Genomic DNA, 19,954 nt, shown 5'->3' on the forward strand with positions numbered 1-19,954 from the left:
TTTTCTTTACAATTTTGTGTTTTCAATTACTTCGATAATTAAAACATATTTTCAGTTTGTGCTGTATAATTAAACGATAAGTCCAATGTAAAAAAAATCGAGCTAAAATTAAACAGAAAGAATTAATCAAATGTTTCGTAGATATTTAAAAACATAATTATTTGACGTTTTATTTTTTGAATCCAAGACAAACATCTTTGGTTGCAATTCAATAGTACATTTATCAAATATAAAAAATACTTTGTATTTTCCCTAAACCGTAACTAAATAATGTGGTTGATAATGAAACCCTCATTACAAAGTAATGTATGAAATTACTACCTGGCTTTCTTAACATAATAAATATACGTCCTTTTGGAGGAACTCAACACCAACGAAACTCTCATTTAAAGGATTACAGTTGATAAAACGATCGCAGACAACATTGCCTTTGAGGATTCATGAAAGAAAATTTTTATTTTGTACCCAATCGTTGATGTTGGCTAAACGACAATGTGTAAAAATTCTTCATTAACTTCAACATTGGCGACAAAGACCTGAATGTTTTACATTTTCGAAATTATTTCACACTTAACACCACATTTTCATTACATTTAACTTCCAGGACTTTACAATGTCGTGTAGCCATCATTGAGGATGACTTAAAGACATGTCAAACTGGAGATATATTCTTGTTAAAGGACACATCACACGATCACGCTTTACGTACGTAAAGTCTTCATTCTCATCTTTGTAATCATTTATTTTGCTACATATCTTTCGTTTAGACTTTCACTACGCGACATTATTTCTCCTTTAGTCGTCTACGATATTCGCGACATTTATTTGAAAAAGTCGTTGACGATTTGTTTCGGCTGTCTTACATTTAACATCCAAGACTTTACAATGTCGTGTAACCACCATTGAGGATATCTTAAAGACATGTCAAACTGAGGATATATTCTTGTTAAAGGCCACTTCACACGATCAGAGTTTACGTACGTAAAGTCTAAGAAGAAGAGATACGACTGTCAAATTTTCCATCCGTATTCTCTCTCAATGTGTGATGGTTTCATTATAAGTATATTGCGTTTAGACGATCTCGTCCGTACTCTTCTACACAAAATTTTGAAAGATCATATTACTTGTGTGATCGTGTAAAGCCGTCTTAACTTTAACAAATACATTCATATTAAAATGCTTAATTAAAATATTGTTACAGTATGTGTTTTTATAGTAAATTCTCAAGAATGTTAAAAAATAAAGTTAAATTGTATTAAAAAATTGAAAGAAAAATTTCGATAAATACATATATAAATATATATGTCAGGTATCAGTTCAAATATTGTAATATATCTATTATAGCGTACCCACCATACAAAAGGGCCTTTACATTTATCTTTCTCTATTATTATTATTATTTTTTTTACAATTAAACTCCCACTAAGAATGCAACAACAGCAAAATCACATAAAAACAAACAGATAGAACAAATTTGTCTTGATTCACTTATAAGTCGTCATGAATATTTGAACACTTATGAGCGAGTAGAAATTTTTTTTTTTGCCAAAATTTAAACTTTTTCATAGTCTACCAAAGTTTTGACCAAACAGTACTAAAGAAATCGTGATAAAAAGCGGATGAATTTAAATACGGAGGAAAATAAAATTGTGTACAATTGAAAGAAACGAAAAAAAATTAAATGAAACTTTCTATCGAAACGGCCTTTAAATAAAATCATAATAATTAACACCTTTTTGGAGTGTAATTACAAATACAATACAAAATTTTTTTTTGTGGTTAGTGTTAAAACTTATAAAAATTTTCTTAAATTTGTAACAGAAGGTCATTATTAACAATAAATATTAAATAAATAATCATAAACGTGATTGAATTCAAATCATAATGATTTTCCAAAACATTATTGACTTAAAAATGAATCACATTCATTTCAAAGAGAAACTTCCCCTAGGTTTAAAGTTATAAAATCAGATTTTGTTTTTTTACGCGAAAAAAAAAAAATTTAATTGAATTAAATAAAAAAAAACATTTAAATTAAATGCTTTGTTTAATTTTGTGTATAAAACTACCAAAGTATTTATCATACAAATGCTAAATGTATTAAATATACAAAATATCTGAATATATGTTTGTACATATCCATCAGAATGTGTGATGAATCTAATTTGCATCTAAGTGAAATTTACGTCACATTATTTTGTGTATTTTTTTTTTACTATTCTGTTCAACATAATCAAATAATGTGTTTTATTTAACAACTTTAAATGCAATTTTCTTTTAATTTATGTGTGAATTTTAAGACGCTTAAATTTTTGCGTTTTCTTGCTGGATTTGTTTATCTCCAACTGAAAATATAATCGTTTTCTCGTGCTATTGATTAACAAAATATTTTCATTCAAAAATATTCAAATTTATGTGTATGAGGAAAATTTTCCCTTGGTCAAGTTTTTTTGTTTGTATGTATACGTGTATACGTGTTCTATAGTTTTAGGAACTAATTATTGGTTGTTAGTGACACTTTCTTGTTTTTCCAAACAATTTGTATTATTAATAAAATAATTTAGTATTATAGGTTTTGACACAAAACATTTGAGTTTAGTTATTTGGGGATTTTCTAGAAATAAGTGTTAATTGTGCTAAAACGAAATAATAGAATTTGTTTTTAAATAAATTAAATTTAAGAAAATTTAAAAATTGACCTTAAACTTGGAAAATGTAAGAATTTGAACTGAAATGAAACAACCAAGGAAAAATTTTTGAACTTATTCTAAAAACAACTAGTTCTAGAAGCAGTGAAAACAGAATCACTTCAGCTTCTTAAACAACAGCCTTAGAACTAGTAGTTTCGCCATTACTTATGGAACCCGTTCCCTAGAATATTGTTGTGGTTCTTAAATACTTCTAAATAGTTTTCAAGGAACTAGTTCTTTGAAACTAGTTATACATTGCTACTACACTAGTTTAATGGAACACATACTAGTTCCGAAACAACTTCTTGGAATCAATTGAAAAAAAATGTTAAAAAATTAAAATTTTATAAACTAATTTTTGCAGCCATTGAACTAGAAGATATTAAGGAGATTCCTAATTTATGTAAGATATGTATATGTATGTAAGTTTTGTAAATAATATTAGTATAATAGTTAAAATTTCTCAGCAGTTTTTTAAAATTTGCTCCTAATCTTAATAATTTCAAACAAAAACTCTAAAAAATTAATATTTGTTTATACGTTCTCTAAAGCTTCTCTGAAACTAGTTCCGAGGTTGACAAATTTAAACAAAAATCTTTGATTAAAGAACTAGTTCCAGAAGCGTGCAAAAGAACGAGTGTCGACCCCATAACGCTTTCTCAGAATCACTTCTGAAGGTGAAAATTTCGAACAAAAATCATTGGTCTCAACGCCAAACTAGAACGAGTTCAGACTAAAATTATGTGTTTTAAAACTAGTTTTAGAACTAATACAATTTTTCCTGAGAATTAATATATATTTCAGTAAATCTTCATGGATACACTAAAGACTAGTTTAACAGCTATTTTCGAACATAACTTACAATTTTCGAAAATCTTTAGGAAACACAGTTTTATGCATTTAAAATAATCTCTGAGAAAAAAATAATCGAAAAGTTTTTCAAAGCAAATGAATTCGTTTACCGCCTGTGGAAGTGATGTTTATTGACTTTCAAAAAAGCGAAGCAAATTTTGTTTAAAATTGAAGGTATATTTTTAGTGCTAAATTTTTTGAATTTGATTGATAAATGTAATTTATTTATTTATATTAATATTATTTAAGTCAAATTAGTTTTATTCTACAATAATACAATATTACTTCAAAAAAACTTCAAAAAAAAGAACATTAAAATTACTTCCTGAGGATGACTTGTAGATGTAGTGAATTTAGAATCAAATAAAAAGAACATCCCTCCTATTACAAGACTGTGTTAAAATCACCACTTCTTCAGGTCTCTTTCAGCACTTCTATGAAGTAAATTCTACTTATTTTTCGCTTCTTTAGAAGTTCTTTTTTGCTGGGTAGTAAAGTTATTCATACACAATTTAAGTGTTTTCTTCAGGCTGACAAAATTTTAAAAATCTGTAGGATTATAGTATATTTTTCTAATTGAATGGGCTGTGCTTATTCCGAAACGAATCTACGAAATATTGTAACCTTTCCGATACATTAAAAAAAGTCCTATTTATTGACAAAAAGTTAACATGGATAGTTCAATCCTTTTTAGAGATATCCTTATTCAGAATTATCGCATTCTAATATGTAAAAACCACTTAGATCATAATAAGCTTTTGAAGAAACCCAAAATCTAATAAAACATATACATCAAAGGTGTGCACAACAGGTCCAATAGTGGCCAAGTTGCATATACATAAAAGTGAGCACAACAGGCCCTACAGTGACCAAGTTGTATTAACAGCACCTTATCTAATAATATAACAAAATAAGAAACATTTTGTAATTCCAATTTTTTTTAAATATTTCTTTCAGTCTTAAGAAACCCACCTAAAAAAGCCAAACAAAATGCTTAACGGCAGCCTTTTAATCACAACCAGCTTAATAGCCCTAATAACAGTTGCAGTCTCAAAACAGAGTAATTATTTGCGTAAGTTTTAATAACTTAAGCTTAAATACCATTTTTTATTTAATATTCTACAAATTTCTTTAGCTTATCAAGATGCCCGAGAAGCAGTTATACAAGCCGAAGATCTCCTCAGCACCGGTGGACGTTTACATCTAAATAGTCGTGAATCAAAAGCAGATGATATTTTCCTCAAGTATAAATACGATGAGTTGGCAAAAGGTTTTCATGATCCCGACAAAAATGCCGCCGGTATGCATTTCTTTAAAGCAAAGCCACTCATCGATAACAGTAAAGTTTTTAAGTTTTTACAAAAAATGCCTAAAGGAGCTGTTCTACATACACACACCTCAGCCACTGTATCATCGGCATGGGTGGTACGCAACATATTCTATATGACCGGCTTATTGAGATGTACCAATCAAGAGGGTGTTAGTATATTAACATTTCGTAAATTGCCACAAAAACATGGTTGCACGACGCAATATGTGCGTGTAAGTGATGAACGTAAAAATTCCATTTCTAGTCGTGACTATGATCGTGCTTTGGAAAAATTTATAAATCTTTATACACCTGCACCGGAATGTAAGTGTTTTTTTTCTCGTATACGTGAAATGTTATATTAATTAGCTTTTAATTTTAATTTCAGTAGAATATTCATCGATAAATATTGTTTGGACTAAATTTCAAAACATGTTTACAACAATATCGGATGTTTTACTCTATATACCCGCTTATCGTGCCTATCATTGGCAAATGTTGGAAGAGTTGTACAATGATAATGTTATGTATGCAGAAGTGCGCTTGAGTTTTCATGAGGTTATTAATAATATACTGAATAGATTTGTTCAAGTACTAGTCACATTGTAGATTATATTCTAACATTTGGCTGGTATTGGAACAGTCTATTCTTACTCTTAAATTTGTTTCTAATGTATGTTTCTTTTTGTATAGTTGTATGACATTAGCGGTCGCATATTCCCTGTTGAACGTAGTGTTACCGAATTGATTGATGTGGTGGAAAAGTTTAAATTACAACATCCCGATTTCTTGGGTATAAAAATGATCTATTCACCACATCGTAATGTAGAAAGTGGTGTTATACGTAAACATTTTGAATCATTTATGAAATTCCAGTAAGTATTCGTTATAGTTTTGTTTTTATATTTAATTTATATAATTTTAAACAATAATTATTTCAGTAAATCTTATCCCAATTATATAATTGGCTTTGATTTGGTGGGTCAGGAAGACAAGGGTAAACCATTATATAATTTTGTTAATGCACTCAGTGATAAACCTAAAACATCCCGATTTTTCTTTCATGCAGGAGAGACAAGTATGTTTTTTCTTAAAAAACAATTTAATTGATAATTAATCTAATGTCCTTTTTGTTTACTAGATTGGTATGGTGCCTCCACAGATTTTAATCTGCTAGATGCTATACTCTTAAATACCACTCGTATTGGTCATGGTTATGCTCTCATGAAACATCCTGTGCTATGGAATGCTGTCAAGACTCGCGATATTGCAGTAGAAGTTAGTCCTATCTCAAATCAGGTTTTACATTTAGTATTGGATCTACGCAATCATCCCGGTTCCTTTTTCATTTCCCAAAATATACCTATTGTGATTTGTAACGATGATCCTGGCTTTTGGAATTCTAAAGGATTAAGTTATGATTTCTATTATGCCATTATGAGTTTGGCTCCCAATAATGCAGGTCTTAAGACTCTAAAACAATTAGTATGGAATTCCATTAAGTATTCCATGTTGCAGGCGGGCGAAAAGCAAAGAGCGTATGCTTTGCTGCAATTAAAATGGGATCGTTTCATAGATGATGTTTTAAAAGGCATCGTAGTTTAAGGAATAAAATTTTTAGATTTTCCTTTCTTTTTGTATTTTTATATATTAATTTAAGACTTAATGATGATCAGAGCACTAAGAGAAATTTGTTATAAAAAAAAACTTAGCACAAAATTTTATATCTATTGACTTTAATTACGAAAGGCAATTAGTAAATATAATTCGGTGTACTACATTTTCTAAAATGATTTCTCAAAATTTTGGTCCAGGACTCAACATTTGGTCAGAAATGATAAAAGGGCTATTTTAAAGGGGGTTGAAATTTTTCTCCTACAAAAGAATGTTATGATTTTTATACCCTACACCACTATAGTGGGGAGGGTATTATACGTTTGTGCTGATGTTTGTAACATATAAAAATATTGGTCCAATACCCACCTTAAAGTATACCGATCGATTCAGAATCATTTTTTGAGTCGATTTAGACATGTCCGTCCGTCTGTCCGGCTGGCTGTCCATGTAAACCTTGTGCGCAAGGTACAGACCGCAATTTTCAAGATAATTTGATGAAATATGGACCAAGCATGTTTTTCGGCACAGGGACGAAGCCTATTTAAAATGGTTGAATTCGGTCCATTATTTCACCTAGCCCCCATACAACCGTACCTCCCGATTTGAACTTTTTATGCCATAATTACGTCAAATATTCTTTTATCTCTCTAAAAATTGGTACAAATAAGTTTTATATAAGTATAAATGACACTGCAGATTTTCGTAAGGATCGGCCCTTATTTGACCCTAGCCTCCATACAAACGCCTCTTCAAAAAATGTCTTAAACGTCTAAAATTGACTTGTAACCATTTGTATCGCAATGAAACTCAACAAAATTAACTGTTATTTAAAAATATATCCTTTTCCCAAATTTACGGAAGATCGCCCCATATTTGACCTATATAAAGATTCATTTAGAAAGGTTTGCTTAATATTTGCTTAAATATTTTGTAATTATGGTAATATTCAACATAAAAGATTCTTTATAAAAAAAATAAAAATTTTTAAAATATACTCATGGTGTAGGGTATTATATGGTCGGCCATGCCTGGCTATAATTTCCTACTAGTTTTATCATCACAATCAGAAACTTATTCAGAATTAATTTTATATATATTAATTATATATATCATAAAACTCATAGGGCGCGTCACTTAGGAATAATTATGGTTCGATATAGCTGATGATCGAGTAATTTAAAGTTTTTAGAAATTTTATACTTTTTAAAGGTCAAAAGAAATTAAAAAAATACCTTTTTCAAACGTCCATAGCACATTAGTCGTCCATTAGTCTTTTTCCTTATGTGAAAGTTCAAATAAACGTCGTATTGTAATTAGAGCAGGTACAAACAATTATTTGCAAAGGTTCCAGACCAAGTCACTTTATTTAACACAATATCATTAATATTAATTCTAAAATTTCCCAAAATGTCTTTTAAATCTCATTAGCTAAAGCTTTTTTCAAAAAAGCATCACAGGCTACTACACATTGTTGATAGGCCTTTTCGAAGCCAGAATCACCACGTTGCTAAAAGAAAAAAACGCCAATCAGTAATTTTGGCACACAAACACACACAACAAACTTACATAATAAGGATCCTCAATAATTTTCTCTTCCTCCGGCAAACCAAAGTTACCCAACATGAGTAACTTTGCTTTAGAACCCTTAGGAGCACGATCTTTCAAATCACTCATATTCTCATAATCCATACCAAAAATATAATCAAATTCTTCAAAATCTTTGGATTTTATTTGACGAGCCTTATTTGTATAGGGTAAACCGTGTTTTTTCATTGTACTTAAGGCACGAGAATCGGGAGAATTACCCACATGCCAACCACCAATGGCAGCACTATCCACTTCCCATTCATCGGATACGCCGGCTTTTTTAATGGTATCTATCATGACAGCCTCAGCAATGGGGGAACGGCAAATGTTGCCTGCAATGTTATAAAAACAACAAGATTTTTTTGTTAAAATAACTAATTTATTAAAGTTAAACATACCTAAACAAATCATTAAAATCTTTTTAACCATTTTTCAAGAAATTTTATTAAATTCTAGAATGTTTGACCGCCGTTTTTCACTTTTTTCTGCTTTACTTTTGGCTAACAGCCAATCATTTACCAAACAAAAACAAATCAAACAGCTGTTTGGGTTGTTCATATTTAAAATGTCAAAATATAACAGTATTTAAAAGAAGAAGGCGAAAAAAACTGTTATACTAAGCTAAATAACGTAATATTGCGAACAGGAAGAGGAGAAATAAGCAAAAGCTTAACGTTTAAAATGGCGCGACACAGTTTTTGTAAAAGATTTCTTTGGTGTATGGAAAATTTGTGAAAATTATTAAAATAAATAAGTTTTTGATGTTTAAAAATAAGTAGTGTTGCTAAAATTTGTTTTAGAGAGTGATGAAATTAATAATTAATACAAATTGATAAATTTAATTATAATAAAGAAAATATTGTGTTTTTGTGAAAGAAAAGTGGGGCAAGTAAACTGCTGCAATGAAAGACTAGGAAACAGGTTGGTGGTGTTTACTTAAATATATTTGTATATGTTGGACGACAATAATAACATTAATATGTAATTGTTATATTTGGCTAATCATTTCATTTAAAGTCAAATAAATAAAAAAAATCAATTGTAGGAAATTTGCTTGGTGACGACATTCCATACATAAGTACATACGTATTATGTATGTATGTGTATGTATTTAATATGTATTTTAATGGAGTCCCAGCAGTTCGACAAAGAGTCAATGCATACGAAAAAGATAGTAAGATAAAGATGGGTCATTCGTCACGAATGTACCCTTTATAATCGAGAATGAAGACAGTCGTCACTTTAGTGTCCTCTTTGTAAGCGGGAGCGGATACAGTCGCCTCTTTACTATCCTCAAGTAACCTAAAGATTATAATCTTAAAAGTATTTTTTTTTGTTGTACTTCCAAAAGTAGTTATTTAACCCATCTTTTGGAGAAATGGTTATTACTTTCTACTAACATGCCACCATTTAGTTGACTCAAATTTATATCTTTCGGGACAATCGTCACATTATTGTCCCATACTATTCTAGAGAGTAGACACTTGAAATGTTTAAATTTTAGTTTCATTAATATCTTACCACCTGGCTGGCTCCAATTCGTATGTTTTCGGTCTTTCGTCACAAATAAACTCTTTTTTTTTTTTGGGTTTTGATTAGGATGGCGGTGCATCAAGCACTCATATTGCCAGGTTATCACACGTTTGTCCAGAGAAAACCCCACCAACCGACCTATACCTTCATATAGGAAGTTGGAGCATCCGGACTTGATTTCATCAAAAGTATTAATGGTCTCCACCAGTATATGTTTGAGTTTAAATGGTCTCCACCAGGTTATATCGTGAGTATATTATGGTCTCCACCAGGTTATATCGTGAGTATTTTATGGTCTCCACCAGTTAAAAACGTTTGAGTATTCTATGGTCTCCACCAATAAAACATAACCTCACTTGAGGTAATACGAAAGCACGAGGTTAATGTAGACAACATACAACTTTGAACAGTTATATGAAGTAATACATTACACCAGTGCGAGCGAGACGCAAAACTGTCGAAAGCCAGGCAACAAACACAAGCCTGAACGCGTTTAAGAAATAATCGCGATGACGCGAGAGTTGTTCCCCAACTCAGACCTGAATTACGACTGAAATAAACTCTTTGTAATCGAAAATGAAGACAGTCGTCACTTTAGTGTCCCCTTTGTAAGCGAGAGCGGAGGCAATCGTCTCTTTACTGTCTCTTTGTAGGGTGTAGAGTGACGATTGACTTCCTCGTAGGACAAGCCCATGTTAAAATGATCGGTCACCTGTGTAATCAGGTAGCTAGGGGCCACCGCAAGTGGTAGGTTAAGTCCCGTCGAACTGCTGGGGTGACTTTGAAAACTTTATGGTTTGCTGTGGTAGGCGTAAAACTGAAAAAAATTATTAAATTATAATAAAATCCTTAGGTTAACATTTGGAGTTTTGATGGTTGGTATCAGGACAGGATTGTCATTTTTGATTATCCCACAAATAGTACAGACGGCCGTATTTCTTGATGGTAGGTTCAACACATCTTGCGCCGTGAAACAGAAAAGGATCCACATATTGAAGTCTTTCCCTTATGTTGTTGTTATTAATTTCTTCATATTCTTCATCATGAAGTTATGTAAATGATTCATTGTCAAAATAAAAGCTATAATTTTTACTTTACATATGTATTTAAATTAGTATAAAGTCCACAGTTGGTGACCCTTTAGATAGAAGGCACTAGTTTGCAAGATCAAGGGGGATATACATTGATCTTAAGAAAATTTTCAAGTACATAATTTAAACTTTTAATAAAAAAAGGATATTTTCTATTTCCCTTCAATGTTATGACCACTGAACATAATAAATTCGATTTATAATTATAGAGCATATTTGTTTTTTTATGGTTCTAAATATATACAACAAATTATTAATATCTAAATTTCATTTGCTAACGCTTTCTGCAAAAACGCTTCACATGCCACCACACATTGTTGATAGACCTTCTCAAATGCAGCATCAGTACGGGCCTATAAAAATAAAATAAATAATAAAATGTAATTATAAATCTTAGATCCATTTTACAAATTTTCAGTAACCAAAGGTAGGATTTTATAATGAACTAACTACATAATTGTTATTATAATGAAATGTACTTTAGTTAAGGATATCGGTAAAACATAAGAAGATCTTCAGACCTTATCTTCCTGTATGTATTTTATAACGCAAAACTAATTATCGGCCTTACAAAAACCTACTTCTACTTAGATATGTGCAAGTTGTAATAATGTGTCTTAAAAATTTAGTTTGTATCCTTACAAATCCAAATTTAAAACAAACAACAATACTCACACAATATGGATCCTCTATAATTCTATCAGATTCCGGCAAACCAAATTCACCCAACATCAATAGTTTTGCTTTTGAACCCTGAGGCATACAGGCATCCAATTTAGCCATATTATATAAATCCATACCAAAAATATAATCAAATTCATTAAAATCAGATGCTTTTATTTGACGCGCCCGATTTTTATAGGGTAATTTATATGTTTTCATAATATTCATAGAACGAATATTGGGTTCTTTACCAACATGCCAATCAGCAATAGCCGCACTATCTACTTCCCAATCCTCATAGACATGATATTTTTTGATTGTGGCGATCATGACAGCTTCAGCAATGGGAGAGCGACATGTATTACCTGAAAATTTTAAATAAATGTTAATAAAATTTTATTAGAATGAAAAGCACTTTATTACCTAAACAAACCATTAAGATTTTCTTCACCATTACATTAGAAAAGTTTAATTTTTTTTTATTATTATATTTAATATTAATTAAACAAATTTGCTTATTATTAACTATAGTATTTTATTAATTTATTTACAACTTTTATTTACGAAATACAAAATACTAATGCCAAGAATTGTTTGTTATTTAGAATTGAGAACTATTGTGAAATTAAATTTGTTTATATCAGAGAGAGTATTTTTTGTGTTTTTTTCTAATAACAAATGGATTTGCTCTTTATTTAGCTAGAGAATAAAATGTTTTCCAATTCAACAGTTATAAGTTGGTTAAAACCCTACAAACTTATACATGTTTTCAAACTTTTTTTCAAAATGTAAAAAATGTATGTATCTTTTTAAAATTTTAAAACTTTTTAAAAATTTATGGGTACAATTTTTAAAACATAAACAATTGTTTAATTTTAGTTTATTAAATTCCACAATCATGTCCGTCTGAATTATACTGATGCTTTGAAAAATTTTATCTACTAAGCTTTTATCTCTAATTTACTAAAAGAACTGGTGAACCACAAAAAAAGGATTATTTGAGGAAAACGGTTTCGATTGTTCCATAACATTCATAAACTCATAATATGCATTTAATATCATTCATGTATACTTTTTTTGGGGTTTTAAATAGATTGGTTGTCACGTGTGTCCGGAGAAACCAAGCGACCTATACCTTCATAAAGGAAGATGCATCACGAAACAAAGTATACATTGTTCTCCACAAGAAATAATTTTTAGAGTTTTAAGAGTCCGCCAGTATATATGTATTTGAGTTTAAATAGTCTTCAGCAGGTTAAATCGGGATTATTTTATAGTCTCCACCAGATAAAACAAGTAAGAAAGTATAGTCGGGCATGGCCAACCATATAATACCCTACACCATGAGTATATTTTTAAAATTTTTACTTCTTATAAAGAAACTTTTATGTTGAATATTATTCCAAAATATTTAAGCAATTTATTGATAAAAAAAAACTAAAATTTCTAAATGAGGCTTTATATAGGTCAAATATGGGCCGATCCTCTGTAAATTTGGGAAAAGGATATATTTTTAAATAACAGTTAGTTTGGTTGAGTTTCATTGCGATACAAATGGTTACAAGTCAATTTTAGACGTTTAAGACATTTTTTGAAGGAGGGCTTATATGGGGGCTAGGGTCAAATAAGGGCCAATCCTTACGAAAGTCTGCAGTGTCATTTATACTTATATAAAACTTATTTGTACCAATTTTTATAGAGAGATAATAGAATATTTGACGTAATTAAGGCATAAAAAGTTCAAATCGCGAGGTACGGTTGTATGGGGGCTAGGTGAAATAATGGACCGATTTCAACCATTTTCAATAGGCTTCGTCCCTGTGCCAAAAACATGCTTGGTCCAAATTTCATCAAATTATCTTGAAAATTGCGGTCTATACCTTGCGCACAAGTTTTACATGGACAGCCAGCCAGCCAGACGGACGGACATGTCTTAATCGACTCAAAAAATGATTCTGAATCGATTTGTATACTTTAAGGTGGGTATTGGACCAATATTTTTGTATGTTACAAACATCAGCACAAACGTTTAATACCCTCCCCACTATAGTGGTGTAGGGTATAAACATAATCTTACTTTGAGGTAAAACGAAAGCTCGTGTTCAATGAAGACAACCCATAACGAAAAGTTTACGCAGTAATGGATTAAATTAGTGGGGAGGTGAGAAGTGACTCTGTCGAAAGCTCGGTAACAAGCAAAAGCCTGACCGTCCTTAAGAGATAAAAACGATGACGTGAGGGTTCTTGCCAAATTATGGCTTTTTATTGCAACTGTTACAATTATTATGCTATTGTGGGTAAAATATGCTCTGAAATGTATACTTACGTTTTCCATGGTTCATAAGACGCACCATGCATTTGCATTTTTCAGTTTTTCTGGTTATGACTTTATGCATAAAAGGGTACATGAGATTCGTTATGTACTTTTGCTTTTTTTTGATGAAAAGATTTCTATAGAAAAAACCAAAACAAAAAACACCTGATTTTTATTTTGACACCTGCTTCTCTTTTGTTTACAACAGCTGACTAATAAAATTTTGACATTTAAAGAATTTTTACATTGTTATCAGTTTGTATAACAGTTTTCATAACGTAAGACGAAAACAACGTAAAAAAGAAGAAGAAAAAAAGCCATGAAAAGTTTAAATTATGGCGGCGGAATTTTAGCTTATTTTCATATTAAAAGATTGTTTTTTCGGCTTTATTTCATAAAAAGTGTATAAAACTACAGAAAAGTGTGTGCTAGATTTAAGAAAATTATAGATTTTTGTGAAAAACTAAAAATATTTGTGTTTTAAAGAAGTGTTTGCAAAAAGGCCTTACAAGCTTGTTGGCATTGTTGGTAGACAATTTCAAAGGGCTCTTCGCCTAAAAACTGTGAAATAAAAAAAAAACTAAAGAAATATTGAATTTCGAATTAAATCCATTGCAAACTCACATAATAAGGATCGTGTATAATTTTTTCGTCTTCCTTTAAACCATAATCACCTAATAATAAAATTTGAGCTTTTGCGCCCACTGGAGACCTTCTCTTTAATTCCGCAACATTACCAGGATCCATACCAAATATGTAATCAAATTCATGGAAATCTTCAGTTTTTATTACACGTGCTACTTTATCGTATGTAATGCCATGTCTTTGCAAGACATTTAATGCTCTTTCATCGGGCAGAGAACCTGAATGATAACCCACCAAGGCCGCACTATCAACTAACCATTCGTCTGAAGCAGCAGCAGCAGCCTTGTTTTGCTGAATAACTTTCGCCATTACGGCCTCTGCTATGGGTGAACGACAAATATTACCTGTAAGTAAAGACACAAGTTTTATTTTTGTTATAATTTTTATTATTTTTTCAACTTACCCATGCAAACCATTAGAATCTTTTTGGTCATTTTGGTGTTTTGTTAATTTTTTATTTGTTTGGAATTTTAACAACAACTGAAATGCAGATCAGCTGTTTATACCCTACTATAAAATGTAAATATTATTTTAGTTTCTATACATTGGTAACAATTCTTAAACTAAATAATAAAGAAGCACTCAAATCTACACAATTATTTATAAGGATACCACCTATAGGGACTCAATATTGATAACAATTAACTGTAAAAAGACAAATTTGTCAGATGAAGTATATTTGTCCAATTCACAATCGGTATTGTACGGTTCTATCGTAATATGTCGTAATTTGTATACGCACCATCAAAAAAGATGGGGGTACCTTGTAATACATCAAAATATTGATCATAGACCCAAAAAAGTATATATGTATATATTTTGGGTCCATTTTAAATTCTAAGACGATCTAGCCATGTCTGTCCGCCTGTCTGTTGAAAGCGCAATTGAGTCCGAACGGAATGAGCTAGAGAGTTGAAATTTTCCAAAAATATTTCTTATTTTTGTGTTTTGTATTGAAAATGTACAATATTGGTCCACGTTTTCGCATAGCCCCAATGCAAATGGAACCTTTAAAAAACACTTTAACAATCATAACTATTTTAAAAAGTGCGAGTATATCGACGAAATTCGACATAAATCTTATATGAGTCAAATTCTCTCTTCCAAATTTTATGAGGATCAGTCTATAATTAATCCTACCCCTCATATATGGTCCCCACTAAAAAATGACTTTACTGACATAAAAATACGTGTTTAGCGCTGAAATTCAGAAAACTAATATAACGCACATTACTGTGCGTTTATAGTAGAGCATCCTATTTAGGGCACACGGTTTGAAGGTGGGTATATAAGATTCTTACTTGTTTTATTATTGATTTGTTTTTGTTTCTAAAAATTTCATTTAAAACATTTTTATGACATATAACGCCACAACGATACGACATCGATTGTGACTTGGAGAAGTTATACTTGTTAGCTTAAATATAAATTTTAAAAAAGAAAGTAATAGGGCCTTTAATCATGAATTCGGTCAATTGTGCACCGAGTTCTATTGAATTCAAAGAAGTGATTAATTTAGAAGAAATTATATATTTAATTGTCTTGCCTTTAAAATGAATTTTAAAGTTTCACTCAAACCTCATTTAAAGTTGCCATTTTCTTTAATAAATGATTATTTTTTCGTCGACGCTTGTCAATCATTTTGCCAAATGGAATGCGAAACTCTCCCATGCATATCAATCAATCCTTATCACTGCATTCGTAAAGAGTATACGCACACTCCCACTCACAACTAAATAAACGCATAATACAGCTTAAAATGTTCTACATTTCATTGTGTCTTTTGTACACTTTACTTTATTAGACTCACTCTTTAAGTATTTGTTCTGATACGATAAACAAACAACAAATAGACAACGGACGGATATAAAAATATACTCTTCTACCTTAAACCATGGATTTCTAACCGTAGTGTTATTGTGTTAATTGTGATTTGCCATCATCCTCTCGAAATTATTTATGCCATTCCTTATGCATCCTTTAAAAACAACCAGCAGTATGTAAGCAAATGCGAATTTGTTTAGATAACAGACAAAAAGACGAAATAGAAATAAAAAAAAATGATAGAGGTTGTGGTAGTATCACACTGTAGGTGGTTAAGCGACATGATAACGATGTCAAGTTTTAGCAGAATGAGTTAGAAGATTTGTTGTTCGTTCATCTCACTGACTGTATGTGTTTACATAAGGATGCGACAAATTCTTACAATGTAACCACTACAGCAGCCACTATTATTACTACAACCACAACAATTAGTGCACTGTCAGTTTATTTTAAGTTTATCAATGCTGCGACAGGATGTAGTTGTGAATGAAAGTGGATGGAAATGCAGCAGCAAGCAAGCTTTCTTTGCAAAAAGGACATGAACAAACAAATGATAATAAATGGTTTCATTTACCAATGACTTGAATAAAATAGTTGAATGTAGAATGATGATGATACTGATGATAAAGATGGTATTCTTAAATAGGGGTCTGTTTTCTTATGCTCTTGTTTCTAGCATTCTAGAATGCTTGTCTGGTTTTGACAGCAATTTGTGGTTTTAAGTGGGGGAATGGATGATTTATAAACATATATTTTTCTTCGAAAATTTTTCTTTTTTTTATATCAAATTTACATGTATTTTACTATATGCTGCATAGTGTCAACTGTTTTTCGTTGTATTTTTATGTATTTTTTTTCCTTAAATACTGCTCAAGTACAACATTGTAAATCTTTAGCATCATGTCTACTTGAATTCTGTAGTATGCTTATGTGGAACAAGTATTTGAAAATTGGCAATTTAACAAAAATCAATACATACGACATAAAATGTCAATTGTTTAGAAAATATTTGTATGTTTGAAAAAAAAAAAACATTTCGTTGTTAAAAGAAAATTGCAGTAGAATTTAGTGATAAGTAGGAATAAATAAATGAAATGTCTGCAACATGTTAGATTTAATTTGATTTTGGACAATTCCAATAATTAGTAGTACATTTTTTTGTTATAAAATTTTGTTTTTGATTATCTATCTTTGGTTTGTAATATACTGAATTGAATTTTTTAAGGTGAGGTATGCTTATCTAAAAAACATCAGCCATAACTGCTACTTGGGCAACAAATAAGGTCTGACAAACAGCCAAGAAGACCACAAAAAGTAGATATGTCTATTAGAACGAAGTTCTATCAAGTCCCCAAAAGTCAAGTAATCCAAATTATTTTGGATCTTCTTCTAGAGGTTATATTGGATCTCTTAAGTTTTGATGGATTTGAATATCCTGTTGTTAAACATTTTCGTCCAAGGACGAACTTTTAAAGTTCATATAAGAGTTGTTATATTGTGAAATAGAATATAATATCGTTGAAAAGTTCAATGCAACTTCCTGTTCTATTAACATAACATTTATCTAACAATGCGTTTCGCCGCCATTATAAAGGTTCCCTCCAAACGTTTCAAAATTCTTATACAAGTTCAAAACCACAAATTCTCTAATTAAAAATTGGGAAAATACAAGTTTTGGTCCATTTATGGAGAAAATCTATTGTCTAGAGTTCTCTTGAGTAAGACTAGAGTCTATATTCTCAGTAGATCATCTGTTTCCCGGAAGTATGGGTTTCGGCTGATTGTTTATTGTGTCGCCTTCATTCTAAAAAGAAGGCGTAAAGTCTCTGTTATGTTGACATCAATGAATAAACTATAGCTTTGATAGACATATAAATGTGACTCTTTTTAATATATAAAATTGTCATATGTTAACTTCTTTATAATTTCCAACATTTTGTCAACCTTTAAATCCAATACAACTTCATGGACAACATCAATTGTTAGTACAAAGTTTTATTTACATAACTTTTTAATTTGTATGTATATGTCAATTAAAGTGTCAAAATGTCTATAATTTGTATGTCCTAAGGAGTTGAGTGAAAAACTCATGATTTAGAAAAAAACATTATAAGTGTAAACAATTTGCAATTTAGTTATCTAGGGAATTAAATCCTGTTTTCTTATATATTTTTCTAACAATAGAATTTTAAATATTGTTCTTTTTTGAAAAAAAAATTAAATTTTCAAGTGTTTTTAAGTACTCATAAGCAGGGAAACCAAAATATGCAAATGTGTGTTTTGTATGGTAGATCGTGTGGTCTCATGAACAAAACACGTTTGAGAAAAAATTTTAGAATTTTGGCATCGATTTTTTAAAGAATATTTTACTCAAAAAAGCATAATTTTACTTGATTAGATTTAACTTGCATATTTCTAGTTTTTTGGTATATTTTCCGTGTTTTGCGCATATTTTACTACTTTGAATTTTACTGCCTTTTTCATTTTTGAAATTTGCGTTTTTAGGGTTCCCTGTTCATAAGGTTATATATACTTACATATATATTTTTGTTATTCCAATTTAAAGTCATATCCTGTATTTAAATTCTACTTAATCTGCTCGTAAGATTTTGTGTCATTTAAATAATATTCTTTTTGTTGTTTTGTTTAAAAGAAACTTTTTCTGTATGGCAAACTAAATGCCATGATTACTTATTTTATTTCAGTTAGTTCTTTTTTTTGCATTTATTGTTGTATAATATTTCCATAATATATTCTATGCTCTTTTATGTATTATATTTTTCGCTAGTAGTCGACAGTGTAACTAAGATAAGAAGGAAAAGGTTTAAAGTTTATTTTAAGTTTTCTTAATAGAATTTCAAATGACATACATATAAAAACATCGCTAATATGGTCAAAAACGGTTTATCTGATCTTTGGGCGACAGTACCTTGAAAACTTATACGATAATGTAATACTGAGACCAGTTTCGTTGTAAGAATGCAAAGTCAAAGTAACAAGTTTTTTCGTTAAGCCTAATATTCAAAAATTCTCTTTTAGAACAGTTTTAGTATTTTTTTTGGAAGGGAGTTAAATTATAAAGAATCAGTAGATCACTTGGATATTTTTCCAAAAGTAAATTTGTTCATTTTATATCTGTGACACTGTTTCTTTTCTCAACTACCCCTTAACTAGAAGTACAATTTTCATCATCACCATTATCATTGTCACCATCATAAATGGTTTTGCAAAAAAGTGACATAAAAGGTGATGAACCTTTTTACCATGTGAATAGAAATAGAAAAATCTAAATACTGAGAATAGGAAATGAAATATTTTTATCAAACAAAGATGCCACTTTCTTCGTAGTGGGACAACTTTAATAACTTTAGATCTAAAAAAATGGCGTTAGGGGTTATTTTTATGATTATAAACATTATAATAAAAACTTTTTAGTATATGGTCAACTAATGAGAAATGAAAATCATCCTTATAGCAAGATCTATTAGGTTGTTGTTGTAACAGGTTGGCTGTAACTGGATGTTCTTCCCTGGGGAAAAACTTCCGGTTGATGCAGTTGTTGCTGAGTTGACAATCTTTGGCCGATTGAGAATCGGATCGTTCCGGAGCGGAGATCCAATAGCCGTGGGAACGGGCCGATTAGGTTAGTGACATCGTTGTAATCTAAAAATGTACAAAGATTTAAATGCTACGACTACTGACAATAAAAGTTTTTATTTAATGGCTCATACTATATGTTATAAAGAATTTTCATTAAAGATTTAGATCAATTTAAATTCGAGGGTCAAATGAGGGCCTATCAATACAATAATCAGCAGTGTCATTTGTG

General features: G+C 30.3%; 6 protein-coding genes across 8 annotated transcripts in view; 2 read left to right on the plus strand and 4 right to left on the minus strand.

Annotated features, from left to right (window-relative positions):
• Positions 1–7,840, minus strand: part of LOC111689794 (adenosine deaminase 2) — a 21,129-nt gene extending 13,289 nt beyond the window's left edge. The window contains exon 1 of the mRNA XM_046947792.1: positions 7,701–7,840. The gene's annotated coding sequence lies outside the window, so the exon portion shown is untranslated. The remainder of the gene's footprint in view (positions 1–7,700) is intronic.
• LOC111689885 (adenosine deaminase 2) lies at positions 1,492–6,569 on the plus strand. Its single transcript, XM_023452351.2, has 7 exons — positions 1,492–1,778; positions 4,500–4,614; positions 4,678–5,175; positions 5,240–5,409; positions 5,545–5,726; positions 5,793–5,929; positions 5,993–6,569. The coding sequence occupies exons 2-7, from the start codon at positions 4,533–4,535 to the stop codon at positions 6,454–6,456; spliced, it is 1,533 nt and encodes a 510-aa protein (XP_023308119.1). The 5' UTR covers positions 1,492–1,778; positions 4,500–4,532; the 3' UTR covers positions 6,457–6,569.
• On the minus strand, positions 7,801–8,612 carry LOC111689911 (low molecular weight phosphotyrosine protein phosphatase 1-like). Its single transcript, XM_023452376.2, has 3 exons — positions 8,454–8,612; positions 8,035–8,387; positions 7,801–7,975 (listed from the first exon to the last, which is right to left on the minus strand). The coding sequence occupies exons 1-3, from the start codon at positions 8,482–8,484 to the stop codon at positions 7,883–7,885; spliced, it is 477 nt and encodes a 158-aa protein (XP_023308144.1). The 5' UTR covers positions 8,485–8,612; the 3' UTR covers positions 7,801–7,882.
• A 2,057-nt stretch (positions 8,613–10,669) lies between these two features.
• Positions 10,670–13,853, minus strand: LOC111689918 (low molecular weight phosphotyrosine protein phosphatase 1-like). Of its 3 annotated transcripts, XM_046947794.1 has the most exons (4): positions 12,478–12,610; positions 11,766–11,787; positions 11,355–11,707; positions 10,670–11,032 (listed from the first exon to the last, which is right to left on the minus strand). In XM_046947794.1, the coding sequence occupies exons 1-4, from the start codon at positions 12,514–12,516 to the stop codon at positions 10,940–10,942; spliced, it is 507 nt and encodes a 168-aa protein (XP_046803750.1). In that variant the 5' UTR covers positions 12,517–12,610; the 3' UTR covers positions 10,670–10,939. The 3 variants fall into 3 exon arrangements, with proteins under 3 accessions (XP_046803750.1, XP_046803749.1, XP_023308152.1); XM_046947793.1 differs by lacking the exons at positions 11,766–11,787; positions 12,478–12,610 and adding an exon at positions 13,669–13,853 and having other exon boundaries at positions 10,671–11,032; XM_023452384.2 differs by having other exon boundaries at positions 10,673–11,032; positions 11,766–12,627.
• A 157-nt stretch (positions 13,854–14,010) lies between these two features.
• Positions 14,011–14,833, minus strand: LOC111689786 (low molecular weight phosphotyrosine protein phosphatase 2-like). Its single transcript, XM_023452252.2, has 3 exons — positions 14,705–14,833; positions 14,281–14,645; positions 14,011–14,217 (listed from the first exon to the last, which is right to left on the minus strand). Exons 1-3 carry the CDS (start codon positions 14,733–14,735, stop codon positions 14,137–14,139), a joined length of 477 nt encoding a protein of 158 aa, XP_023308020.1. The 5' UTR covers positions 14,736–14,833; the 3' UTR covers positions 14,011–14,136.
• LOC111690014 overlaps positions 14,141–19,954 on the plus strand; it is a 202,286-nt gene continuing 196,472 nt past the window's right edge. Inside the window, exon 1 of the mRNA XM_023452479.2 lies at positions 14,141–14,647. The gene's annotated coding sequence lies outside the window, so the exon portion shown is untranslated. The remainder of the gene's footprint in view (positions 14,648–19,954) is intronic.

The sequence above is a fragment of the Lucilia cuprina genome, chromosome 4, assembly GCF_022045245.1.
Source record: "Lucilia cuprina isolate Lc7/37 chromosome 4, ASM2204524v1, whole genome shotgun sequence".
Taxonomy (NCBI): Eukaryota; Metazoa; Arthropoda; class Insecta; order Diptera; family Calliphoridae; genus Lucilia; species Lucilia cuprina.